At 38.0% G+C, this 19,221-nt stretch overlaps 1 protein-coding gene and 1 pseudogene across 7 annotated transcripts in view; both read left to right on the top strand.

Moving 5' to 3' along the window:
- Positions 1 to 512: 512 nt before the first annotated feature.
- On the top strand, positions 513 to 2,392 carry LOC128311867 (transforming acidic coiled-coil-containing protein 3-like; annotated as a pseudogene).
- A 9,607-nt stretch (positions 2,393 to 11,999) lies between these two features.
- PDE1A (phosphodiesterase 1A) overlaps positions 12,000 to 19,221 on the top strand; it is a 326,281-nt gene continuing 319,059 nt past the window's right edge. For 3 of the 7 annotated variants that reach the window (XM_027055264.2, XM_027055256.2, XM_027055242.2), the window contains exons 1-2: positions 12,473 to 12,628; positions 12,856 to 12,966. In XM_027055264.2, coding sequence (XP_026911065.1) covers positions 12,866 to 12,966 — 101 coding nt within the window. In that variant the 5' untranslated portion in view covers positions 12,473 to 12,628; positions 12,856 to 12,865. Of the gene's footprint in view, positions 12,140 to 12,433; positions 12,629 to 12,855; positions 12,967 to 19,221 lie in introns of those variants that run through there. The other 4 variants (XM_027055252.2, XM_053215409.1, XM_027055248.2 and 1 more) reach the window with 4 other exon arrangements.

Raw genomic sequence — 19,221 nt, 5'->3', positions numbered from 1 at the left:
TGACAGGAATACTTAACTAAAACTCCAAGATAATTAACTAAAAAATTAGAACTAATATAAATGTCAACAAATTATTTGGATAGATTATAAAAATATCAATCAATTTTGTACAAATAGCAATGTTTAGAAGACCCAATGGTAAAATAAGGAAGCATAATACCTACCAGCAAAATATAAAACACTTAGGATCAGTGATAAGATATGAAAGAGGGACTAAATTGAGAGACAATGCGGTGAAGAATTTAAGGAGCATGGCCCAAACCAGCTCTTGTGACATCTTGGCAAGCCAACAGAATGGGTCTGCAAATTCTAAGTGACAAAGTTGTCACTGGTGACAAAAGTACAGAAAACTGTGACTTCTGTTTTCACCACTAGGACTTACCAGAAGTTCATCTGTTCTTCGGCTGTCACAGAAAGAAAATATGTCACCCAAGAACGGGGCTAAAGCTGTGAAGGTGACTTTTCTGTCACCTTTGTGGGATCCACCAAGGCACAGTATTTTAAGTCCCAGCATGAACAACAAACTTGAGACTCGTTTTACTCTGGAGGACACCATTGGGTTAGAAAACTCCCCCCAAATCTGGATCCAGAAAGAGAACCAATAGTTCACTAAAGAAGTGGACACCAAAATGACCAACCGAATTCTCCAGAAACAGTGGCTGAAACCAGCTTTGTAGAGACGTGTTTTCAGTGGGCCGGCTTGGCTTCCTTGGCTTGCCTTGATTCCTCAAGCTCTCCCCACAGATCCCAGGAAGGCTTGAAAACCAGAAGGGCACCTCCAGGAAGAATGTCTGGTTCTTACTTCTTAGATAAAAGCATTACATTCACTTCTGAAATCCTAGAAGGCCTCCTGGGATGGTCTCCCAAGACAGGGAGCATCCTCAGAGGCCACAGTAGGAGAATGGCCCCTCACAGACCTTGGGCTGGCCCTGACCTGCCACCTGCTCCCTTCCCCAAGTTGCACCTTTCTGAGGCGCCACATCCTTAGGTCCTCAGAAGTAGAGGCCAATGGCCCGGAATTTAACTTCTCTGACGATGTTGTCAGGAAAAGGGCACCCCGACCAAGAAAGCTGGGAGACAGAGAGACCTGGCCTCAACTTTTCCTTGAGGAGTCCAGAGGCGAGGCAGGAAAATGCCCCCAGGGAGGCACACGACAGTCCTGTCCCCCCCCCTCCCCGAGGATCCTACAACCTAGGCAACCCAAAGTGTAACCCATCTGTGGGTGGTGGGGAGGCTCAGAGCCCAGAGTGACCCTGGAGCAAGTCACTGCGCCCCAGCTCTGTGGTGAGGAAGTCCCCTCCCAGCAACCCTGCTTTCAGACTCAGCAATTGACAACTTCTGGTGACACTGGTGGGAATGTGGAGGGAACTGTGAACTCCTCAGGTGCGTGGGTTCCCACTAACAGTTGGGTGGTGAGCCCACTGCCTCCTCTGCTGACCCAGTGTCCTCGCTCCAAAGCAGGAGCCAGAGCCTGCCTTGGACACGAATGAGGAGTGCTTCAGAGACCCTGTTGACGTTCTAAGCACCTGAGCAGAGGTTGATCATCTGAAGCAGTTTGGGACTTCCTCGTTTAAAGAGTCGGCCTTGAGGAAATAGTCCTTGTACTCGAGTTTTACGCAGGAGGAGGCCCTTGCCTGTGGCCCCTGAAAGCAGGAGTGCGCACATGCACACATACCTTCCTCCTGAAGCCCACCCGAGGCCAAGCTGGTAGAACTTGATTCCTTCGGAGCTCCAGTAAGTCCCTGTGTCCTCGGGCCAGGAAGTTCGTGGTAACCGTGGTGCCCATCGTGGATGTACTGCAGCACAACCAGAAAGACATGGACCTGGCAGTGTAAGGATACAAAAGCTGAAGGTGAAGAACAGGTATGAGGAGCTGTACGCAAAGAACCTGGAAATGAGGAAGATCTCCAACGGGTTTGAGGGGATCCTGGACCAGGTGCTGGAGGAGGCTTAGAAATAGAAGTAACTTGCCAGAGCCCAAATTCAGAGGGTTCTGAAAGAAAAAGACCAACCTACTGTAGACTTGGACTACATGGAAAAATCTTTCTCTGTCCTCTTCAAGTGGTTTGAAAAACACAAGGAGGTCATTGAAGGATACCGCATGAATGAAGAATCCGAGAAGTGTATGAGGATTGAAAGGAAAGACCAGAGATACCAAGCACTGAAGGCCCACATAGAAAAGAAACTCAAGCTACCAAACGAGGAGATCATGCAGATCTGGAGCAAAGCCCAGGCCTTGGCCTTGGCCTTCCATGTGAGCTTGAGGAAGGAGCAGATGTGCATCCAGTTGCTAGAGAAGACCACTGAGCGGAAGACTAAAGAAAATGAACTCATCAGAATCTCTGACAACCTCATTTCTAAAATAGAAAAGATCCGAGGTGCAAGTTCTTGACCAAGGTCTGTCTCCATTATGTCTGACTCTCTATTGAAAGATCTCATGTTCTTTCTTGACTCTATAACTTGTTTTTAAACTGGATTGCTTTAAAAATAAGACTAGTTTCCCTCTAGTCAATGGAGGAGGAAGGGAGGAGGAGGAGAATGAGGAGGAGAAGGAGGGAAAGGTTGGGGAAGGAGGAGGGGAAGGTGGAGGAGGAGGAGGATAATTATTTAAGAGTTTAAGGCTTTGGAATTATACAAATCTAGGTTTAAATCCTGACTCTGTCATGTACTAGCTGGTGGGCTTAATCTCTTTGAGCTCACTTTCTCTGTCTATAAATGGTTGCAATAATTGAAATATTAGTGTAAGATTGACAGACAATGTATGCATGGAAAAAAAATAATAGCTATTAAATATAATTTAAAATGCATCAAAATATTATTAGTAAAACTGTGGGACTTACATAATGGACAGATGGAGCAATAAGATAGCACAGATGCTTCAGGGACAAATACTAGGATATATAAAAATATACTATTTGATAAAGGCCACAATACAAATCAATGAGGGCAGAAGAAACATGTCAATAAATGATTCTGAGCTGTGGGTGAAAGCTTTGAAAAATATAGTACATGTGTACTTTTCACCTAAACACAAATAAATTCCATATAATTTAGAGCACTAAATAAACAAAATGAAACTATATCAATTAGAATAAAATCAGACTCAGTAAGTATTTGGATATTGACATGGGGAAAAAAACCTCCAAGACAAAAGAGCAATAGCAGAACCACAGAGAAGAGATGGACAGATTGACCACATATGAAGTTAGGTCGAGGGGCACCTGGCTGGCTTGGTGGAGCTCGTGATGCAGACATTACTTGAAAAAAAAATCTTGAAAAAAATATTAGGTCTGGGGCACCTGAGTGGCTCAGTCAGATAAGCATCTGACTCGGCTCAGGTCATGATCTCATGGTTTGTGAATTCAGGGCCCGCATCAGGCTCTGGAGACTGCTTTGGATTCTGTGTTTCACCCTCTCTCTGCCCCTTCCTCCCTCACACTCTGTCTGTCTCTCTCAAAAATAAATAAACATTAAAAAACATTTTTAAAAAGTTAGGTCTAAATGACAACAAAAAGGTAATGAAATATTTGCATTATTCATGATAGGCCAAAGGTTAATATAAATATTTAAAGAACATTTATAAACCAATAATAGTTATAAACCCTATTACAGAAAAATGAACAAAAGGTGGAACAAGTAATTTATTAAGTAGTACAAAGCCTCCCCTGCCAAATTAATACAAGAAATCTCAGTAACAAATTTAAATTAACTTTTTTGTTTATTATATTGGTAAATAATTTTAAAGAAAAATATATAATATACACGATTCGCTAGTGTGCCCTGAGATTGGAAATTCATGTATTGCAGAAAGAGAACAAATAGGAGTAAACATTAAGGAAATTATACTAGAGTTATAATCCTTGACCCAATGTTTTTCCTATACAGATTTGCTCTTAAGAAATAGAGATGCAGACTATTTCTAATGTGCAAAAATATATTTATTAGAGGATTATTTGTAATAAAGGAAAGTTGGGAACAAATTAGGGATGGATAAATAATGGTACAATCAAATGATAGTACACTATGCAGTAGTTAGTTAAGCAATTTTGAAGAAAAGTTAGGAGAATGGGAAAATGTCCATAGTAAAATTTTAAAAGGATAAAGGAGTATGCAGTTTTATAAACCTCTATATCATACTCTGATTTTTAGTGGTTGTTTCCTATCACGGAACTTTCACTTTTTACTTTGCATTTTCCAGTATTTTGTCAAGTTCTCCATAATAATTATATGTATTTTAGTACTCAGGAAATGGGCAAAATGCTGCTCCTCATATTGTATTAAGTAAGCAAAACCATAAAATGCATATTCAGAAGGTCTCAACTATATAAATAAAAGTATTTATTTTTAAATCATTTTAAAATAAAACAAAAAGCCTGAAAAGAAAGAGTTTTATGTCTATTTGGCAGGCAGTGGACAACCTGAGAAAGTTCATGGGACCATGTGATTAGAGTGGCAGTTAAGATGAATTGCTTCGCAGGGTGCTAATAACTGGTGGGGAAAGGTGATCCGGACCAGGCTGTGGTAGAGGGGACAAGAAGGGGCTGATATTGAGTTACTACAAGGAACAGAACTGAAAATACTTGGAGACTGGGAGTGGGACATGGAGGACAAGAAGGAGCGAAGAGCTTAAAAAAAACCTCCTGAATTTAAAAAATACATACAATTATTGTAGAAAATTTGAAACAATAAAGAAAAATGCAAATTAAAAAAGTGAAATAAAAATAAAAGTGCCAACCTACAGAAACATGAAAATTTGGAGGAAAAGCTGGTGTGAAAGAGTAAGTTAATTTTTAAACTTAAGTTTGTGGCTACAAGAGGATATTAAAAATATATTTTAACATCTCCCTTAGTTTTTATTACATAATATGTAAACAGTAGAAAAAATCAAATAGGAGAGAAAGGTACATATTACTATCAAATCTCCTATTGAATTTCCTATTATTACTGGAAGTCCTTCTCTTCATTACTAGCCACTTTGAATTATTTTCAGTTTTATTTCCTCTGGTGATCAATTTATAGCTGTGGAGCTCAAACCTCGATATCTTGACCTATCAACATCAAACATTACCTGATGTCTCCACGGTCGGAAAGACCAAGAACTGTCTCTCTCTTCCTAATTTTTTTAAGTTAAATTATTTGGGGATTCTTTTGGTAACGATTGTAACATGTTACACTTCTGTAAGATGTTTAATACTTAAACTTTTATATCTTGATCAGCCAACTTCAAACATTTCCACTGAATTCTCGACAATATAAACTGAGAATGTCAGTGATTATAAACTTCCTTACACTTCTCATCCCCCTGTTTTTCTCCCAAGATCTGGCAGGTATGTGATTACTTATTAAAGTTCAGAACATTTATACTTTATTTGTAACTAAAATAAAAAAGACTCATATTTTGCCTAGTGGTTAAATTCTAAAAACTGATAAATATTTGATAATATTATGACTATGTAAATATTTTTGATGTAGAACATACTACATGTTTGAGGACCCACTATGAAAGAAATATAATTCTTTATTTCTTTGCTTTTTAAACAACTTTATTGAGGTATAATTCGTACACCATATAATCCATCCCTTTTAAGTATACAATTTCAGGAGTTTTAGAAAACTTACTGAGTGGTGCAGTTTTCATCATAATCCAGTTCTAGAACATTTTCATCACTTTGATAAAATACCTCTTGTCCATTTACAGTCAATCCCTTTCCTACCCCCAGCTCCAAGTAACCACTAATCTACTTTCTGACTCTACAGATTTGCCTTTTCTGGTTTCGTTCACATAGGAAAACAGATTTAAGATTTATGTATGTTGTAGCAGGTATCAGTGTTTCATTCCTCTTTACTCTAGCTAGGGCTCCATTGTTTTGATTTACCACATTTTGTTAGTCATTTATAAGTTGATGGACATTTGAATTGTTTCCACTTTTTGGCCATAATAAATAATTCTGCTACAGACATTTGTGTACAGATCTTTCTGTGGACTCACGCTTTTTATTTCTCTTGGGTAGATACCTAGGAAATTAAAATCTGTACTTTCTAAACCAATCTACTCAAAGAAAAGTGTCACAATTATCAAAAGCATCTGGTGTTGTGGGAATCAGAGCTCAGAGAACCTGTACAAAAATGCCAGTAGTGTGGCTACTGCTTTTGGTGTGAGGAAGAAATACAACTTTTTGTTCCTGACCCAAGGATAGGCTGGTAGGCTGATCTGATAGTCTGTATGAATGGCAAAATCTCAGAATCTTTACAGTTCTTGACATCTTTTTGTATCTGTTAATAAAATAAGGCATATCGATTTTATTGATCTTTTCAAAGAGCCAACTTTTTAGTTTGTTGATTATCTCTTTTGTCTTTCTGAGTTTTATTTCATTGATTTCTGCTCTGATATTTATTTCTTTATTTTTACTTATTTTGCTTATCCTCTTAAGATTCTTAATGTGGATCCTAATGTCATTGATACAAGATCTTTGGTCATTTCTTTTTAAAATCTTTTAAAATGTTTATTAATTTTTGAGAGAGAGACAGAGCATGAATGGGGGAGGGGCAGAGAGAGAAGGAAACAGAATTTGAAGAAGGCTCCAGGCTCTGAGCTGTCAGCACAGAGCCTGATGCGGGGCTCGAACCTACAGACTGTGAGGTCAAGACCTGAGCTGAAGTCAGACACCCAACCAACTGAGCCACCCAGGCACCCCTGTTCATTTTTAATACAGCTATATAGTGCTATAAATCCCCCCATCCCAGGTACTGCTTTAGCTATTTCTCACAGATTTTGATATGTTGTATTTTCATCTTTATTCAGTTGAAAATACACTCTAATTTCCTTTTCAATTTCTTATTTGGCCCATGGGTTAATTAAAAGTGTATAATTTAGTTTTCAAGTATTAGGGGTTTTTCAAAGATATTTCTGTTACTGATTTCTCATTTAATTCCACTGGGGTCAGAGAATATACATTGTATTATTTGATCTTTGTAAATTTATTGAGATTTGTTTTATCACCCAGCATGTGATTTCTTTTGGTAAATATTCAATGTGTGTGCTTTAAAGTAATGTGTATTTTGCTGTTGTTCAGTGGAGTGTACTATAAATGTCAATCAGGTCAAGTCTACTGACAGTGAGGTTCAGTTCTCTTATATACTTACTGGGTTTCTCTACTTGTTTTGTCGATTTTTAGAGTGAGATGTATAAAATATATGACTATATGACTGTAATTACAAATGTATTTATTTCTCCTGAGATTTGTATTATTTTTGCTTTCATGTATTTTGAAGCTCCATTATGTGCATCTTCATTTTGACACCTTCATTTTTTAGAGGCCTATCTGTGCATTAAAAAGCATATTTACTACAATTTTTCCAATATTTGAAATGCTTTTTGACCTGGAAATTTTTGGAATATCTAGTGTGCCATATTGTTAAAACTTTGCATATTTTCTGGGGTTTTACTTATCAATTTATTTATTTAAAAAATTTTTTTAAATGTTTATTTTTGAGAAGGGGGGAGGGGCAGAAAAGAGGGAGGCACAGAATCCAAAGCAGACTCCAGGCTCTGAGCTGTCAGCACAGAGCCTGATGTGGGGCTCCAACTCACAAACCGTGAGATCGTGGCCTGAGCCGAAGTCGGACGCTCAACAGACTGAGCCACCCAGGTGCCCCTTTAGTTATCAATTTAGAAGTAGTGTGCTTTCATTTAATCAATGACATAATCTTTTTAGTTTGTTAAGGTTGTTTTAAAATTTAATCCTTTTTTTTCCTTGAAGCCATCTTTTTTGGATCCCCTGTTTCTTGTTCTAATTTGAATTAATTTCTTCTTAGCCCTTCTTCACAGAAGTAAACCTGGGACTTTGTTTTCAATTTCTATGGCTAGTTAGGTACAAGTCTCTGATTTTAGTCACTAATTACTTTTTGTTTCTCAAGTATACTGACTCAGGCAATTATTTTAGAAGATTATTTGAGTAGTATGATTTCCAATTTGGTGCTCCTGAATATGTCATCATTTATCTTTGTCATTTGCTGGGTGCGAACTTGTAAGTTTAAAACTGTTTCCCTCCAATTTATTACATGGTGCTAGTATAACCTTAATATGAAAATCAATAAAGTTAGTGCTACAAATATTTCAAACATTTCACTCATGAATTAGGATGTAAAGTTTCTAAATAAAATGAAGACTAGCAATGCATAAAAACAATAATGCTCTATGACAAATTATTTGGAAAATAGCTCATGGTCAGCAAACCTACTGAAATAATTACACTTCAATCTGAAGGAGGAAAGTCATGTGATAGTATCAATAATAATAAATGCTAACAATTAAAACATTATTTTTTAATTCTAACAATTTAATAGAGCAGTTACTATGCTTCTGATACTGTTTTAAGTTCTTTGTGTATATTAACTCATTTAGTCCTTACATCAGCATTATGAGAAAGATAATCTTATTATGTTCCTTTATACATGAGGGAACAGACACATAATAGTAACTTGCAAAAGATCACATAATTCTTTAAGTGAAAGAACAGGGATTCAAATTCAGGTAGTCTGGATCCTGTTCTATGCTGCAATATATCTTGGCATCCATAGATACTGAAAAATCATTCTATAAATGTTTATCAACATTCCAATAAAATATTAGGTAATAGGAATGAAGGAACTACTTATTATAATAAAGATAATTTACCTGAATATAGAGTTAAAGCAAAAGAGATGGAACATATGAGAGAGAAGAAACAAATTGGATCAATTTTCACCCTAATTTAGTATTATTTTCTCAACTTCTCCCCAGAGCTCATATTGAACGTTTTGTTTTGGCAAGCATATTTTAATTTCTCAGCGTACTTTCTTGTTATCTTATTTCTCTGTCTTATGTCAGAATTTTTTTGGTTTAATTTTATGAATGCAACATCTTAAATTTTTCTAAACAGATTAATTAGGAAAGAGAAAAGTTGAATGCTATTCCCTCAGTTCTATTTTCTTCAATGTGATTTATTTTATTTTTATTCTATTTAAAATATTTTTTTAAAGTTTATTTATATTTGAGAGACAGATTGAGTACAAGAGGGGGGAGAGGCAGAGAGAGAGGGAGACACAGAATCTGAAGCAGGCTTCAGACTCCGAACCTTCAGCACAAAGCCTGATGCAGGGCTAGAACCCATGAACCCTGATATAAGGTCATGACCTGAGCCAAAGTCGGATGCTCAATAGACTGAGCCACCCAGGCGCCCCTATTTTTATTCTATTAATACATCATGTAGACATTAGTTATAAACTAGAAAAGGAAAATGCTTTGAATTCTCTACATCAACAGAAATAATTTTTTGATGCTGCTTAAGGCTGAAAATTATATTGGTCAAGGATTTAAATAATAAGCTTTTCGGAATAGCTCATTGTTCAAATTTTAGTTTTATTTTATGAAATGCTTAATGCAACAATTAAGCATTTTGTGTATTAAGGGTGTCATCAGTACACTAAGAGTTCATACGTATCAATATGTGACAGAAGTGAGATAGTGAAAGAAAGGGCAAGTAAGTTTCAATGACAAAATTCACCAACACTTAAGCAGAATAATCCTCAATTTTTACATTGCAATACTATTGGTAAACTAGCCAATGTGAAGGCTTGAAATTTCTTTCCATAATTAGAAAAACATTTGTGCCCTGAAAGGGGTTATAACCTTAAGGACTAGGGTGTTTGGCTCATAAAATAGTAGTGGTGGAGTGCTTGCATTTTATAGAGACTTTTTCACTGTGATTCATCTCTGAGAGCACAGTTCAGATGTTGACTATCTCATTAAGGAAAAATCAGCTAAGAATTTATTAAGTGAATGTATCTAGGATTATAAATTAAGGCACAGGGAAGGCAAAATCAGTACTTTCAGAACAATAACTAGCTCATTTCTGACAATTCTGGAAAATGCCCACAGGGGTGAGGTTGCAACAATGTAAAGCTAGCTAAAGACATTACATTCATCTGGAGTTCAGGAAACAACTCGTTGGAAAAAGGAAAACTGAAGCCTCGGTTGATTTAACCTTTTCTTTTTTGAAAACTTCATTTTCTGCTGACCTTGTTGCCACGTTCTGTCCACGAGTGTGTAGAAGCGCCTGCGACCCCGTGGTGGTCCCTGCCCACCCGGCGCGGGGTCCCCGGGGCTGCAGCGGGTCCTGGGGGCGGGCTCCCGCTCCGGCTTCAGGAGGGAGCCCCCAGCAGGCTCGGAGGGCGCCCGCACTTCGCGTGGGTCCGCCAGCACGTGCCGAGAGGCGGCCGCTTGGGAGCTGGAGCGGCCCGTCCATCCGAGGTTCCTCCTGGTTCACAGCAGCGTCCTGCTCTTCCCTTTCAGTCTCTGTGGGATCTCAGTGCCGGTGGAGACCAGGCGTGACCCTCCGTGGCGGGGCGGCTCAGGGAGATGGGGCCGTGGGCGCACAGAACTTCCTCCCTGGCGCCACCCGCGTCACACCCACGGAGCCAGCTCCCTCGTGGCTGCTCTGGGGTGGCAGTGGCCACGCGGCGCAGACCTGGCAGAGGTGGGTTAAGATAAGACACCTCTCCAGAGGCTGGGGGTCAGCCCTGGGATCAATAACGGCGGAAGTCTGGCTTCCCGCGCCCTGGAGGCTGCCTCCGTCTGGTTAGAGAAGGTTCCGAGGCGAGGTGGCCACCGACAGGAGTGGCTCCAGGGACAGCCGCAGACTTCACCAGAGCTGGCTGGCCAGTGCTCCTGGAGGGTATGATACTGAGGGCAGCCAGGTTTTCAACGCGAGCCGCCAGCAGAAGCTTCTCCCAGGTCCTCTTGAGATTTATGAGGTAATGCTGTTACTTTTCCTTTTGTAGATGATGGTTTCGTTTGGAAGTCAAGGTTTGTGCCACCCAAATGGGTTCCTGATGAAAGGAATTTGAGGGCATCCTGCTCCTTTATTTGCAGGACATCAAGGGCTCTGGACGCTGTGAAAGTTTTCAGTGAAGTTATTATGGGAACCCAGAAAGGAGGCCTATACGACTCTGCCCAAATAGCGCAGAAATCTCACCTCTTCTAATTTGTAAATCAGAAGACACTTTTTTTTTTTTTTTTTTTTTGAGAGACAGAGAGAGAGTGGCAGAGGGGGAGCTAGGGGCAGAGACAGAGAGAATCCAAGGAGGGGAAGAGAGTGAGAAAGAGAGAGAGAAGCAGGAAAGCAGGACTCACCAAAGTGGGGCACGAGCTCACCGGCAGCTGGGCTCATGTTGGCCTGAGGGGGAGCCTCAAACTCAAGAACAGTGAGATCATGACCTGAACCGAAGTCAGATGCTTAGTGACTGAGCCGCCTGGGCGCCCCAGAAGACACTTTCTGTAACAATTTACAAAGATGCTTTTTACAGATACTATGATTTTGACCACCAGATGCGCTCAGTGTTTAGACACACATAGTAACTTTATATTGGAAGGCCTTGTTAGTAAAATCACAGATAGTGCCCATTTTAAAGGGCTGGCTTTAAATCTGGGAAATATCTCTGTTTCTCCATTTCCTAAACTGTTAAATGGGAATATTACCTACCATTCATGGGGTTTTTGTAAAAATTTTAAAATGGTAAACTGTTAGGTACTAGGAACAGGATCGGACATACAGTAAGTACTCAATAAATACGAGATGTTATCACGTGTCTACTACATATGAATATCCGTAACAGCAAGGTATCTTGTAGGGAAGAATAAAACTACATCTGGCTTTCTAAACAAGCAAGAAGAGATACTGCTTTTAAGTGTATTTTTCTTAGCAGCTTGCGGATAGCAATAGCTGTTATGGAGCTCATACTCAGGGTCTGTGCTGGTTTCAAAGAAAGCTCACCATGTGTTGGGAGCTTGGCAGATGACTCAGTTCTGATTCCTTTTATGTTCACTTTCTCTCATTTTTCTTCTAAAATGCACAAGCGGCATAGCATCCATTTCTCTCCCTCTCTCCCTTTCTTCTTCCCCCCCACCTTCACACATTCCCTTTACTTCAGCACACACGCGCGCGCGCACACACACACACACACACACACTCTTCCACACTAGTTTCGTTTTATTTATTTTGTAACCCCCAAAGGATTCACGGAGCAGGCTGTGTGCAGCTGCTGTGTTTTCTACTGGTTAAATTGGCAGTTACCTACTGTGTGGAGTTGCTAGGAGAAGGTGAATAAGCATGATTACAGCATCATTGATGTACATAGTCTTTCAATAACAACCTGTGGAGCTCCGTGGTCTGTCTTCTGCATGGCTCTATGTGTTATTTTCTCATTGTTGCCATTAATTTTTATTGCGTTTGTTGTTAGGGCATGATATATCTTTAACTGTTGGTTCCAGATCAATGAAGAGACAAAAAACTTGGCATTTAAAACAGGCACTTTTTTCTCAGTGTGGTGCTGCTGACACTGGTTCCTACCATCTGCTTTCTTATTACATCCTGCCCTCTTTCTATTGGTAGAGAGGAATTCAGCTTCTTCTGGTGCGCTAAAGTCATTCACGTTTCTCTTGTGCATAATAGATCTCGTAAACTGTAGGAATTCTGATGTGCTTCAGTGCACCGAACGGTAACAGATGAGCTGCTTTTGGGGAGAGCTGGAGCACTCAGTCGGTCAGTAGTACAGTAGCAGGCTCACATGTGCGGATTGCTCCTGTGAGGTCAGAGGATCTGTTTATACTGCTGTCTGCTTGGGAGGTTGGGTGATGTGAGCAGTGGATATGCCTGTCAAAGTCAGTAGCAATTCTGGCAGAGGCTGCCCTCAGCTTTGTAAATCTGCAGTATTTTGATAGATGAGAGATGCTACTGTATAACTGTTTGAGATTTGTAGTGGTCTGAGGAATGCTTGTTCTAGCTGCTGAAACTGACTGTAACTATATTGCCCTAGGAATATCATCATGGGGTCTACTGCTACAGAAATTGAAGAATTGGAAAACACCCCTCTTAAGTATCTGATAGGAGAACACACTGAAAAAATGTGGCAACGCCTGAAAGGAATGTGAGTAAGCTCTTTGCTTGGTTCTGTGTTTTTATTCCCACCACCCCACCCAAAACTTGACTATTAATATGACTAATTGTTCGTAATATCTGACTTTGTGGACTAGTGTTTCCTTTAGAAAGATTTTCTCTTAAAAAATAAAATGTGTGAGTGTCAGCTAACAACTTGCCTGAAGGATGAATAGTCTTTTTTGCACCTGTATGTGTAATATAAAGTAAGGTAACTCCCTGAGAATTCACTTGACTGTTACAACACATGGTTTCTTTTATACATTCTGTATATATTCTTTAGATATGTGGTTTAGATATGCAGAAAAGTAACTAGAAAAGCTGCTTGCCAGGATACTTGCAGAAATAAAATTTCCTTCAGTAAAATAAAAAAGATTACTACTGATACTTATTTCTCTGTGATTAGATTTTGAAAACACAAGGGCAGGATTAATGTGATAATAAATACTTATATTCCACTGTGCTTCTTCTTTGTCTTAATTAATAATGTTTGCTTAAGAAAAAATGTGGTAAAAACACTAGTAGCATACCAAACTTATTGGAGAGTTTTGGCTTTAAATTAACCAATTCACTTCTTCTGAGAACACACAGTAGCTCATGGTATAAAATAGACCTTACTAACTTGGGCTAAGAGATGTGCTTATGTCAAACATGAAATGTAAGTACCTGGGTCAAACTTTAATTGCATTGCTATTCACCTTGCTATTTAAACAAGATTTAAGTTTTTTTCTGTCTATGCTACTAATTTCTATTCATCTGTTCCAGCACCCTATGTATACATGCTTTATTTTAATTATAATTTAAAAATCAGGTTTAACATTTGGATAAAAATTTGCATTATGAATATATACAGGCCAGTGTAATTGCTCAGCATATTTGTAGTTCTGAAATGAAAATATATTTTCTTGTTTATAATCATAGCTGAAGGAATCCTATACCATGCAAAATAGAGATTTTCTAGGATTCATATTTCTAATGCTGCATTTACATACTGTTGTATAAAGTGCAACATCTGAGTAAATTTAATGTGTTTGTTTTTATATCTATGATTTTTTTGAAAGAAAAATTATGTTAAACTTTGTTTAGAGGAAAAATTCCTTCTACTTTCCTCCACTTGAATGTATTTAATGATGTTTGTATATTTAAGTAGTATTTTCTGTATATTTTCTTACAGTTGAAGTAACATATGACATTACAGTGCACTAGTATAGAGCTCACTAATAATGCAAACAACATTTAACAGAGAACTTTTAAAAAGGAAGCCATCTTACATCATTTGAATGAATTAGAGAAATATGTTTTCAAGATCCATTGAAGACCAGAATTACAGTTTTTTGGGGAGGTGGTTCTCTAAGGAAACAAATAATCCTATAAAAGCAAGTAACAGCTTACAAAATTAATTAGCATAGATGAAAATTAAACATTGGTAGTCATCAGATGATTTGTCCTAACCTAATTAGTAGATGAACATCTGTACCGGAAAAATTATAGATCATATTACAACCTAGTTTAGATTTTCTTCCCTTTAGCAGGACAGGATGTTTTTGCTTGTTTGTTTGTTTTGTTTGTATTTGTTTTATTTTTCTGTAGTTACTTAAATGTATGAAGATGTATGGTAGTGAATTTGTGCATATGTCTTAAAAAAAACTGAAAAGTGACTTTGTGTTTACCTGACATTTTAGAGCAGTTATCTGACTTTCACTTTATCAAGTGATCTCAAAGATCAATCTCATTTTATTTCAGTAGAGTAGAGTCATTCAGCAGTAGAGCTTCATGATTTGATATTCAACATTGATGTAAGATATAATAATACATGCATGTACTAAGTAAATTTGGTATTTTGCCTCCATAGAGTCACTGAAGGATCATTTAGGGGAAAAATTACTGAAACTAGTTTTTTAAAAAATAATTATTATTACCAAACTGATTGAAATGACTGATTGGCTTTGCATCAAATAAAGAAGGAATTTGCATTTTGGTACTATTACTTTAACTTGTACTTTGACTTAAGACATTTTCAGTATTCTAGGTTTAGAATTTTCAAAACAAGAAGCTCTAAATCTAAAATCTGCATGACTAATGGCAACCAAATTGTTTAATTATGGTCTCTTGTGTAGTCTGCATTCATAGCAGTGATATGAGGGTCTCCTCATTCCATTGCTGGAATTGTCTTGCTTATTTAAAATGTAATATTGATTCAAACAGGATTTTTAGCTTCTTACAATCTCTACTTCTAGAATTTCACTTTTTAAGTGTTGGCAATTAAAATTATGTTATTCATGAAAGCTATCAAACAATTTTGCAATAATTTTTTAGTTTGTTCAAAAGCTCAATGAGGACTTTTAGATATTTGGAAAATGATTTTTCTACTTTTACTGTATCTAACTTCAAAGATACATTGATTTATTTCAACAGGACATTCTGTTTTTAAGTAGGTTTATAATATGTACACTTTTGAGGTTAAATAAAAATAGAGACAAAGGTTAGTAAAATAAAGTTTATTCAAGTATACTTTAAATTTGGAAACATGAACTACTGTAGGTAGATATTTATAGAAAATATTTTATAAGCAATATCATATAACATAAGATTTTGTAACACTTTTTTTGAGTTGATAGAAATAATTTTTAAATTTTGTAGCACATGTGAAACATCATTAAACTAAATTAAAATATCAATTATTCTCTACCTCTTTGTTGATTTTTTTCATTGAGTCCCTTTTAAATCTCCTTCATATAATATTTAATTGAGACACCATATTTGGTGATATGCCAAGAAGTCTCTTGTTTCTTTGTGGAAACAAAGGTGAAACCCTTTCCTCTTCCCATTTCTGATGTAGACTTGCATGCTTTATTTTATTAATTTTATTTTATAGTTATGGCTTTTTTCTTTAGCTTTCTTCAATCCATTTTCAATCCACCAACTTGTCTGTCAATATGACAGTTCAGATTCTACACTATGACTCACCATCCATGATGTTGGAAATATTAGCGAATGGCTATGGCATTATGCCCTTCATAAACAACACTTACAAAGAGTCATATACCTGTCCATACGTTATCGGTTATTTAGGACCTGGAAAACATTTCCTATTTCTTCTGCCATCTCAATACCTAATGAAATTTCTGGTTCAGAAGTTTTCTGTGACTCTGGGACCATGTACTAATTCCTACAGACTAAGGACATTTTTCTAACACTAGTCTTTGCAAAGACTGTTAAGTTTATTGATTCCCATGAGGAACACTGATTTGAAGATTTTGTATGTGTTTTCATTTATGCAGTTTCCCCTCCAATTTTAGAAAGAATTCTGTTCTCTGTGTCATGGTACTCTTTTATTGTTATTTTTAATGTACAATTGCTCCACAGCTGTGGATTTAAAAGAAAAAAAATCATATTTAAAAAATTTTCCATGCGAGCATGGAACCTGATGCGGGGCTCAAACCCACAAACTTCAACATCATAACCTGAGCTGAAAAAAAGTCAGACACCTAACAAACTGAGCCACTCAGACGCCCCAGAAAAAACATTTTAAGACATTGGTACTGCTCTTTCCAGTCAATGCCACTGTTCTAAGAGTTTAATGCAAGGGGCGACAGCCTTTCCAGAAAACTGTGATCAACTAGAAATTCCAGTGCACATGACATTATAACAAAAACTTATTCAGAGTGTTACCTTTTCCAGTTGTTCAACAGAAGGGAGGAATGTTTAAGCTACTTAAAACTACAAACTATTGACAAAAATCTAAGACTCATTACTTCATAGTAATTATTGCCAATCCTTTCAGCTTTTATAAATGTAGGACTAGAACTTATGAGAATTTTACAGTTAGAAATGAACTTAATATTTTTTTTACTTATTTTTTATTTTTAAAAATGTTTTCATTTATTTTTGAGGACAGAGAGAGACAAAGCATGAGCAGGGGAGGGGCAGAGAGAGAGGGAGACATAGAATCCGAAGCAGGCTCCAGGCTCTGAGCTGTCAGCACAGAGCCCAATGCAGGGCTCTAATTTGTGAACCAGAGATCATGGCCTGGGCTGAGGGCAGACGCTGAACCTAATGAGCCACCCAGGTGCCACTAAACTAACTTAATATTTGAGAATTAATTTTGCACATATAGATGCTTACCTCCGTATCTTGACAAGTGTCCAGATATTAAGATGTGGGATTGTGAATGCAACAGTTGAAAGACCTAAGATGCTCTTTTTTCTTTTTTCCTCTGATGGGTGGTAAACACAATCATCAGTAATGGAAGCATAAAATATAGAGAAGAAAGTGCAGGAGAAAGGAGGAAATGTGTAATAACCCTATAGCTAATTTAAAGTAACTGTAATTAAAGAGGGCGGTGTGTTGAACGGCTCTCAGATGCACTTGCCCAAACCCTTATCACCAAGAAGATGTAGCAGAAATACATATTTAGAATGAAAATTGGCAAAACAGGTAAAATGACAGGAGCTATTAGCACCATATTCCCAAACTGGAATTATACTTTAGGATAAAGCAGCATTATAGATTAGCAGATCTGATCCTTTTACTATCCTGCCTTCTAGTACCTTCCCTTGAAAGTTCAGCATCCTTCACCCTGTACCTGCTCCACATTTGGAACCTCTTTTCATACCTCTCCTTCTGTGGCCACCTCCCAATCAGCTTCAAGGTTGTCCCAAAGAAACACTGCGTACCACCCATCTGCGTTTACTCATTTTGTTCTCTCTTCCCAAGGGAGCCACTCCTTTCTCCTCTCTCAGCCAGAGCTGCTTTTGTTCCCTGTGATGTTTTTAGAGATGTGTGGGGATGCTTCTGGTTATTGCAGTGCCTGAGGATGTTTCTGTATTCAGTGGGCAGCAGGGTTCAGGCATGATAAATGTCCTCCAGAGCTTGGGAAATTCCTTTTTCAGGAAGAATTATCCTACTCACAATGCTACTAAGGAACACTATTAAGAAATGCTCAAAGATCTTGTCTTAAATTTCACTTGCAAAGGAAATCCTTCTTGATCCTTCACACTAGGTCAGTTTCCTATATTTGGCTCTTAAAAGAACCTGGACTTCCCTTTTCATAACAAAATCTACCTTCACTACTGGACCACAAGTTCCTGAGGGCACGAATTATGTTCATTGTGTTTGCTTTTGGATCACCAGCACCTAGCACAATACCTGGCATGTGGTAGATCATGCAATAAATGCTTTTCAATGAATCAATGAATGAATAAAATTTGGAATCTTACAGTGGTTCTGACTTCAAAGTTGGAGGATCAGTCAGGTTGCCAAAATAGGGCCTAAGGTCAGGTTGGAGGAGTAGAGATAGATTCACAGATAGAATAGGGATGGAGAAGACGGGAGAAAGTAATATTTGCTTATCATCTACTAGTTGTCAGAACTTTCCAAATATAACATCTGTATGCTTACTTACTTTTCCAATGATTTCAAAAAGTAATTATCCTAAGTTGGTTAAATAGCTAGTGTCTGGTGAAGCTTGCATTTAAATACAGATTCATCTACCTGTAAAGCTTTTATTCATCTTACTTTCAAAGCACAAAAGAAGACATCCTCAGAATAGTTACCAAGAAAGATCACAGAAAAGGATGCAGAGTCGTGCTTCTGAAAACTTAGTCCATGGGTTTTGTGGTAGACAGAAGAACTGCCCCCTAGACATGTCCACGTCCTAATCCCTAGAATCTGTGAATCTGTCAAAGGGGAAGTAAGGCAGCAGATGGAATTAAGGTTGCTAGTCAGCTGACCTTAAAATATGGGGATGAGACTGCATTATCCAGCTGGGCCAAATGTAATCACAACGGTTCTTAAAAGTGGAAGAGGGAGGGAGAAGAAGAGGTCAGAATGCTCTGATGTGAGGAAGACTCAACTTGTCTTGGTCAATGATGAAGATGGAGGAAGCAGACTAGGAGGCAAGGTATGTGGGCAACCTCTAGAGGCTTGCAAAAGTAAGAAACGGATTCTTCTCTAAGCCTCCAAAAAGAATGCAGCTTTGCCAAAACTGTGATTTTAGCCCAGTGAAACTTGCCTCAAATTTCTGACCTACAGAACTGGAGATAATACGTTTGTGTTGTTTCAAGCTACTAAGTTTGTGCTAAATATGATGCAGCAGCAGTAAGAAACTAATACATTCCTTCTGTAATAGAGTAACAGAGTGCTGAATCAACATGACCATTTTTATATTCTTACCCTCTCCCCTACCACTACCCCCCAACACACACTTTCTCACACAGACAGGATGCTTAGGGTGAAGCCAGTCTTG

Source organism: Acinonyx jubatus, chromosome C1, assembly GCF_027475565.1.
Source record: "Acinonyx jubatus isolate Ajub_Pintada_27869175 chromosome C1, VMU_Ajub_asm_v1.0, whole genome shotgun sequence".
NCBI classification, from domain to species: domain Eukaryota; kingdom Metazoa; phylum Chordata; class Mammalia; order Carnivora; family Felidae; genus Acinonyx; species Acinonyx jubatus.
Note: the sequence above shows the minus strand (reverse complement) of the source record. Positions and strands in the feature narration are given on the sequence as shown.